The sequence below is a fragment of the Rhyacophila brunnea genome, unplaced genomic scaffold (genome assembly GCF_057557595.1).
Source record: "Rhyacophila brunnea isolate RB1 unplaced genomic scaffold, BYU_Rbru_1.0 scaffold_92, whole genome shotgun sequence".
NCBI lineage: Eukaryota > Metazoa > Arthropoda > Insecta > Trichoptera > Rhyacophilidae > Rhyacophila > Rhyacophila brunnea.
This window is the reverse complement of record NW_028233364.1, coordinates 892,447-901,514: the sequence shown is the minus strand read 5'-3', so window position 1 is coordinate 901,514 and position 9,068 is coordinate 892,447. Positions and strand designations below refer to the sequence as shown.

The window sequence follows — 9,068 nt, the reverse complement described above, 5'->3', positions numbered from 1 at the left end:
CAATATAGCATTACTTCTTTATCCTTCTCAGAATTTTTCGCTAATATTGCCAATAATAGCAAAATCTATTGCCAATAATAGTAAAATCTATTGTCAAAGATAGTAAAATCTATTGTCAAAGATAGTAAAATCTATTGTCAATAATAGTAAAATCTATTCCAAATAGCGTATTATTATTATTACTCTATGAAAAAATATTCATAAAAAGACATAGAATGTTTATTTATTCTTCTATTTCAAAAATAAAACTTTATTCCAACTAATTCATGCACATAATCTCTTTATAAAGGGGCCTAGTCTTTTCTTTTGCTATTTTAATATTATTCTGCGTAAAAATTAAGTTTTTTTTTTCTTTCTATTGAAATATTCATTTGTGTGAACATAGCTTGAAATTTTTTTATATTTGTAGAGAAATTTATATCCATGGGCCATTATATGCTAAAATATTAGTTTTTTTTCCCAAAGAAATATATTCTGCTCTGCAAGAAGCATAAACTTGCTTCTTTAGTAAACCCAGAAATGTGTGCTGCAAAATAAATACTATAAAGAAGGGTTTGAGAGTGATCCATTTATATAATATGGTTGATGCAAAGAGTAAAGTTTCGTGATGCTACTATCTTTAAAATATCATTGCAATTATATAATTTGTAGGTGGATTCTATTATGATCGTTTTATAAAAAAATATAAATTGTTTTGAATCAATTTAAAGATTTTTTGATAATATTAAATTCTGAAAAATAATTTTCAATAAAGCATTAGAAATTTTTTTAAAATACAAAACGAGTTTCTTGAATGATGTTTATTTGCACCTAATTATTTTTCAATCAAAAGTGTTTCTTCCTAACTCCCAAGACGTATTGATTTCATATGGTTCAGAAACATTACAATCTTCATCTTCAACATACCCGATTTGAATTTTATTCATAGAAGAACAGTCTCTGTAAATCAATAAGCGCATTGCCTCTTCAATAATTTTGATTGCATCTTCCCTGCTGATTTGATCAATCTTTCCCTCGACTTTTTCGCGAATAAAAGGTGTGGTTATATAAGCACCTAATCCTGTACAAATCACATCGGAATAGAAGAAGTTTCCAATGCGATTAACATTTCCGAGGAAGTGTGTATTATCACTGCTCTGCGAACATACTTGTGATGGACTAAAATCACATGTTACTTCTTTTACATCAGCCTCATATCCAATGACATTTGCTCCTACATTTAATGGTTTCATTTGTGATCTTCTTGAATATAAAACTCTTTGAATGATCTTATGAATTCCCTTTGCCTCAATATCAATACCGTCCTTCATTATTTCATATCGTAGAGCTTTATGGAGATACATGATATCAGAGTATTCCCCCGTATAAGATATAATCGTTTTGGTTCCAAGCTTGAATGTTCTTGTCAATGTGTCAAATTTAGAAAGACTACCATATGAGCCTTGCATATCGGTTGCAGTTATGGTTCCGTTCTTGTATTTGAACGAAATAATTGAAGGTGTCATTACATAGGCTTTCATCCTTAAAATGGGGGTCAGATAATTCAAAATACTTGGATTAAAATTTAAAAATATAAACATTCTTTTGTTCTTGGATATAAGTAAGAATGAATCTTGCACTAAATTGTGTTTATACTATATTTTAAATAAAGATTTAAACTAAAATTTTAAATGAAATGTATAATTTTTCTTTAGACTTATCATAGATTTTTAATCATTGGTTATAGTTAATTTGCCAGGCGTTATAGTCTAATTAGAAAAAAATACAGCTTTCTGCAAAATTAGTCTTTTTTAATGAACTACAAGTTTTGATCTCTTGTGAAGAAATATATTTTAATCTAATAAACTGTTTTTTATATCATTTTTACCCATTCATCACGTGAATCCGCATCACAAGACAATAAAAAAATTTTTGAAACAGAATATTTTCCCAAAAAATTTCTAGAAGTGAGTATAGAATTCGTTTTTTATCCACCATATATTGAAAGCGTACATTAATATTAGAAAAACAAATTCTAATATATATATAACCATTTAAAATGCAAATTTCAGGATATATTGATGCTATTTGTTTACTATATGTATTTTTTTTTGATTTATCAGTTTTATTAAGCATACAATCTATTAACTAGAATATAAAGTGAATATTTTATTTTTTATTAAATACAAAAATCCATAAGTTTTTACGTTTTTACTTTAATTTATAACCTTTCAACATCAATAATAATATATAAAATTTCTTAATAGTTATTATTCACAAATAAAATTTGAATATTAACTAAATCAATTCTCTTGCGATAAAATAGTTGCTTTATATAAAAAATTACATGCTATATTTCCAACTAGAATGTAGACCCAACTCTATGAGGTCGGTATATAATTTTATGTCCTTCATACAAGTTTTTTTTAATAAGTGTTTTAGGATTAACAACAATAACAGTGGTTAATTGTAAAGTTTTTAATATATTTAAAAGGAAGTAACATACCTTTAAGTGTCTATGTAAGTTCTAATGTATACTTTGTGATATCTTTTCATACGAAAATAACAAAAAATCAGTTCGATAGTTGTAAGCACGCCAAATCATGAACAAATTTCTGTCAGCTTAGTAATAGATAATTATAAACGATATTTGATAAATATTTATCCAATAGAAAAATATTCATATTAAAAAGCATATGATTTAATTATTTATTCTTATTTCACATATCAGTTATGAAAGGTCAATCACGTGTTACCACAAGTAAATTATTCAAAAAAATCGATCATATATAAAGCTTTATATAAATAAAAGATATTTTAAATTAATTTAAAAGATTTAAGTTATTTAAAATTACCCGCACTTTTATACAACAATTATAGACAAAATCAATATATTAAAAAATAGATATTATAATATAGTATTTACTCATATCTTAAAACCAATGAAATAGTTTGATTTTCTCTGGTCATCCGGTTTCCAAATACACCACTCACGAATAGATAATGGCAAATTAAATTTTATTTTTACATTATTAAAAATGCGAGTGTGAAGATCTTTTAATATAAATGCTACGTAAGTACATATGAAAATATATGCAATGAAAGTAATTGAGCGTAACTAGATATAGCAGCAAATGTTTACAATACTAAAAGCAGAAATAATTTTCTTAAGGCGCAAATCGTCTCGATTCATGGAATAAAAACTTTGAAAGGAGAATAAAGGTTTTTATAGACTTATAACATATTGTATATGGGCTTAAAATTTGATACTTTTAGCTTTTAAATGGATAAAATTGGAAAAATTTTTGGTAAAAACTGATATCAGATCACTAATATTTTTCCAAATACATGTTGATTTATATAGACCGAATCTTATTAAATCTTTGAAATAAGGGTAAAACGAAAATTGTAGTGAAATTTACTTAGACAACGTTCGATACGCATTGATATACAAGAGAGATTTTTAGATATTTAAATTATGTTTGCTTTGGTTGAAAGGCTGGTGAATTGCTGTGTCAGATAGAAATTCAGATTCTATAGAAGTTTATTCTTGTCCATTCAATGATAGATCCGGATGTGCAGATGAATATTGTTTGTTATAAAATACATTCAAAAATGTGAAGATATATCACTCTTTATTTTTTTATTTATTATATAGCTGGATACACAAAAAATACTATCGAGGAAATCGGGCTGAAATAAAGCAAACAGCGCCAATCCAAACAGAAAAATGGAAGAATAGACCTAGACTTGTTATCAATACACATAAAAGCAATTTAATAAATGTTTATTTTTTCAAAATTATTGTTTTATTGATTTTTAATCATTTGTTTGTAAAACATAATAAGGCACAAAGTCAAATAACCCGTTAAAAAAAATTTAATTTAACTATACAAATATTTCGTACACAATTTATAGTATCCAAAATCAAATTGCTGCAATTGAGGCGGAAAGATTAAACGAATCTCTCATAACGCAAACAGGTTATTATAATACCATTTTTTATATGTGAAAAGTTCATAAAAATACAAGTTCTATGTAGTGAATATAGCCAACAAAAAAATAATAATACAAAAAAATTAATAGATAAATTTGCGTGATGGTGAGATTAAGAAATTACATCAAATCTATAGTATTTATTTCAATGTGGATACGTTAGTTTTTTCGAAGACAGTAGTATACGTTTATAACATGCTTTAAGTGTGTTAATTAACTATGTATAGCAAAAAAATGACAAAAATACATGAATCTATTATAATCGGTATTAATCAAGTCATAAAAAAAACACATAAATCTTCCGATAGAAAAAAATTTCACAAAAAAACCTATAATACAGTATTGTGTGGTTCAAAATCAATATATATAGTCGATGAGACCTTGCTGAATTATAAATGATAATCGCAACGAAGATTTCCCCTACAAACAGGAAAGATTATTTTTGCATTGTAGAAACATGTGGTCATATTACTAGGTTTTTTTCATCAACATTTTGGAAAAAAAAACTTTAACTATAGTTCTGTTTGATGCTCTAAAGTTATTCCAGGTACTATAATTCATAAATTTGTGCGAAGGTCTATCATAGCTTTAATTATAGCCAAGGCACTGTATGCCACAAATATATGTTTGGAAATTCTCTAACAGGAATCTATACACAGGCTTTTATATTTTTAACGACAAATAGAAACCCGAGATCAAAGAAGAAATGGTATATGTATTCTAAGATGGTACGATTCTTCAAGGATTTTGTTAAAAATTATGTTATCATCATGATTAATTGTTCCACATCTCAAATTTAACTAATCGTTGAATCTTATATATTCATAAAGCATTTATATTGTCTTTAATTTTAGTTTAGAATAAAATCATTGAATTTTTTTTGGAATGGATTTTTGATGCGTCCTATGGTTAATAAAAGATAAAAAAACAGTCTATAGGATAAAAAAAAATATTTATTTAATTTTTGCAACTCTAGATAAAAATTAAAACTTAACAAATTATAGAAAGTATTCGGCTGATTTAAAAGCATACAGAAACCATAGGCAAAATCAAAATTTATAATTAAGCAGATATTCTGATATTAGACTTATGTTTCCGGATTAACAAGATTTGCTTAACTATTAGGAAACAAAATACAATCATAACATTTTTAATATCAAATAAAAAAAATTCATCACAATTTATAATTAAATTCGATGACAATTAAATTTATTAAAATATATTGGTCAGTGAACTAAGATTGAAAGTACTCAATAGTAAAACATTAAGATGAATTAGCGACCCAAAATGGTTCTGGAAACAAAATTTTTCTAAAAATATAAAAAAAAATTTTTAAGATGGTATAATACGACATAAAGAAATATTTAAGCGTTTTTGAAAGATTAAAGATTTGACATTCTCTTAAAAATAATAAAATTGTTTTTTGATAAGAATTTTTATGCCAAGATACAATTTGATGATTTTAAATTAATTTTAAAATTTTATATATTATGTTGGATTTTTAAACTAATCAAATATAATAAATTTTTGTCGCACTTATATTATATTTTATTATCGAAGTGGAACTTAAAACCACTTATAAAATACTTAAACTGGATACAAAGATGTGACTGATCTAATTTTGAAGCTTTCTTTCATACAAAATTTTAATCTATATAAATCGTAAAAGTGATTTTTTTTATACATAAAACTTTATGTAATTCAATAATGTAATTAATAAGAGTATGATACAATTATACTTTTATAATACAAGGTGTGTTATGTGTCTCATTATATGAGTAGATCAAGCAAAATATTCGTTTTTTAAAAGTGATACGTACTGGATGGATCCAAAAAATAGTTCATGTGATATGATTAAAACCTTTTTTTATTTTGAGATTTATGCTTAATCAAATTTCTGCAATATTCAATTAATTTATCTATACAAGATGACTTTTTTATTTACATGCAATAAATAAATAATTTTAATAATTGCTATTCCTTTGAATTTACCTCTATAATATTTTATTAAATATAAAAGCACTTGAATTCATATTTTAGAATAACTAAATAAAAAGTTGTCTGAAATTATATTACATAATTATTTTAACTTCTATTATGATCACTAAATGTTGTATAAATAATTTTATAATTAAGATTTTTGCAAAAATAAATTATTTTTATTCTTAGAACAATTAAAATGTAAAAAGGCATGAAAAAACTTTCGAAAGACTTTTTTATGCTCTTTTTTGCATATTCAATAAAATTACTATTGAAAATATGCAATAAATAAGCCACTAAACATACAAAAAATAATATAAATATGTAAAAATATATAAATCATCCTGCGAAAGGAAGCGGATATAAGAATTCTTTTGTTCCAACATATTTTGAGCAATATAATGTTATAAAGGTTTGGGGATAAAACCAGTTAAAAGGTGTTCAATAATCTCGTAAATCAAAAATTTCAGTGTTTAATAATAAGATCTATAGTTTTATTTGTTGTATTTTGCATAAATAAATTCCATTTAAACTTATTTTTGCCTTTTCTATGTAGAGGCAAATATTGAGTTTTATTTAAAAATACAAAAACCCGAAAAGTCCATTTAATCATTGCTATTTTTAATGAGATAATTATAGTGTTTACTTTTTTTTTATTTTATAGTTTAGAATTAATATCTTGATCGAAATTTAGCGTTTGTATTTGACCAAGTACATCCGATAATCACTGAAATGAAACTTAACCATTAATATCAACAATTTAGTGTTTAATTGCATTTATTTTGATCGATTTTCTATTTTTTTTTATATAGAGCGTGATAAACAACTTAAATGGATTAAAAGAGAAAAAACCGAAATATATATGCACCGGATATTTCATCTAAAGTTATAGTATAGTTACATTTTGCCAAAGAAAAAATTGTCTTATATCAAATTCACAATAGGTAATTAAATATAAAATTCCGGTTAGTTTTTATTAGATAAGCCCAGAAGTAAATCTTTTTGTTTATAAAATATAGATAATTTATGTAAATATTTAAAGTTTTTATGTAAAAATAATAATAAAATTTCTATACATAAAATTTTATAGTATTCGAAAGGTAAAACTAATAATTTTGTTTGTTATTTCAATACCAAACAGACATAGTTAGGGTAAAAGGTATTCGTGCAGATAATTTAATTTTCAATATATTCGTGTTAAAGTATCAAATCTTGTGATTGGTATTGTATGCGTGTTCTTAATTTATACAAGAATATTTATGGCACTTTTTTTGTGAAAATATGCATATAGTGTTATATCAAAAAGATAAGGAATATGTCCATGTATTTGTGAATTTATATTAAAAATTTGTATCTTAAGGATAGAGGTATACGAGTTCATGCATTTTTAATGGGATACTTTAGTGGCATATGATCTAAAAATTTCGTTTGATTATTTATGTAAAGCCATGTTTTCTTTACTTATCTTCTATATTTGTTAGCAAAAATGCATCTTTCTGGCTATAAGGGTTTCTAAATCGAGAAGAACATAACACCATAGCGACAAAAAATCATTTAAAATTTCAATAAAGGTTATTGGAAGCATATAATATCTTTTATCATGTGTTTTTCAGACAAAAATAAAAATAATTGCAAAAAAACTTCAGGTATAATTACCATCTAAAGTTAAAACGATTTAAAATTGTGAATCAAGGCAATATGAGCATTCTCAGATATTTTTAAAAATTTTGCAAAGATTTTATTGAGAGATAGAACAACATATCACTGAAATTCTTGTATTATGTCATATGTATGTCGCTTTACTCCACTTATTTATTAAACTGTTTTTACATTTGATAACATGCCAACCGCTTTTTATATATCTTTTTTTTATTGATAATTTTTTTGTATTTTAAAATTAGGCTGCTGCCTAGCATTTCAATAAAAATCTGGAAAATATTAGATTCTCATTGTTTTTAGCCTTAAAAGGCTCTATGTCTTCCCATATGTGTTATTTAAATGAATATTTATATTTTTAGGTTTACTTAAATATTAAAAGGTGTATAAATCGATAATTTTAAAGTACTGTGTTATTTTTAAACTCTAAAAAATTTATAGCTCAATATGTTATCAGATTCTATATATTTTAAAACAAGACTCGGCACGTATATCTGGACATTAAAAATTTTTAAATTCGATTTTCTTAATGGAAGTTATTATGAGAAATTATAGGATTTAATGATTTTAGAACTGCTATAGATTTTCACTCTTGGTTAAGCAATCAAGGGACTGGTAAATATATAATTTTGCCATAATTATTATAATATCTAAATTTGATTACCCTAGATCTTATATGCGATGGAAATATCGTGGTTAATTGGTAATACTTGTCTAGGAAACTTTAACATATAATTTATTTTATTTATTTATGGGTTAATTTTTTTTAATTTTATCTATTTAGACGTGCTCAGCCCATTAGGAATATTTCACAACTACTTGATGCATCTTTTGACACTTTCCTCTGATCTATATCTTTATTAACTGCTCTTCTTCTCTCAAATTAGATAAGTTCAAGTATCTTGCGGTGTGTGAGACTTTATATGTATGCTTCTACTTCGTCCGGGATTTTAACTCCGTAAAATATTTTTTATGTGTAATTACATATTAATATGATATAAAAACCATATTAATACGAAATTATAACATACCATAGTACCATAAAAGGGGTCGGGAATTCCAACTGAAGCAGAAGGATACGCTCAGATAATTTATTTTAGAAGAAATATTTTATCCATAAACCTTGAAAAGTGAATATTTAATGATAATGAAATATAAATATGTAATTTTTTTACTACTTATAAACAATTTCTAGTCTATAGAACGATCTAATATTTTTCTTTAACAGATTCGAATGGCTAGAGATCATAATAGCCCTTAAAAATTTCTTAAAAAATTAAACCTAGTTGGCGAGTAACAAATTAATACTAAAATTTATGTCACAGGTAACAAGCTTTAACAAATAAAATTGTTTATAAATAAATTCCTTATTAAGTTAAATTAATCCACCTATTTTCTGTTTTAGTGGATTTAGAAGTCTCAATATAATGATCAGTTACAATGGGATTTTTATTTAT

At 24.6% G+C, this 9,068-nt stretch overlaps 1 protein-coding gene across 1 annotated transcript; it reads right to left on the bottom strand.

Annotated features, from left to right (window-relative positions):
• Positions 1–821: 821 nt before the first annotated feature.
• Positions 822–1,372, bottom strand: LOC147063139 (uncharacterized). Its single transcript, XM_085960152.1, has 2 exons — positions 1,169–1,372; positions 822–1,018 (listed from the first exon to the last, which is right to left on the bottom strand). Exons 1-2 carry the CDS (start codon positions 1,341–1,343, stop codon positions 822–824), a joined length of 372 nt encoding a protein of 123 aa, XP_085816278.1. The 5' UTR covers positions 1,344–1,372.
• Between the last annotated feature and the right edge of the window lie 7,696 nt (positions 1,373–9,068).

Excerpts from the sequence above, each read along its gene's own strand:
- LOC147063139 (XM_085960152.1), bottom strand. The coding sequence starts at position 1,343 with ATGTATCTCCATAAAGCTCTACGATATGAAATAATGAAGGACGGTATT. Across the intron at positions 1,019-1,168 it reads TGATGTAAAAGAAGTAACAT|TCGAGGGAAAGATTGATCAA; the intron begins GTGATTTTAGTC and ends TTCGCGAAAAAG.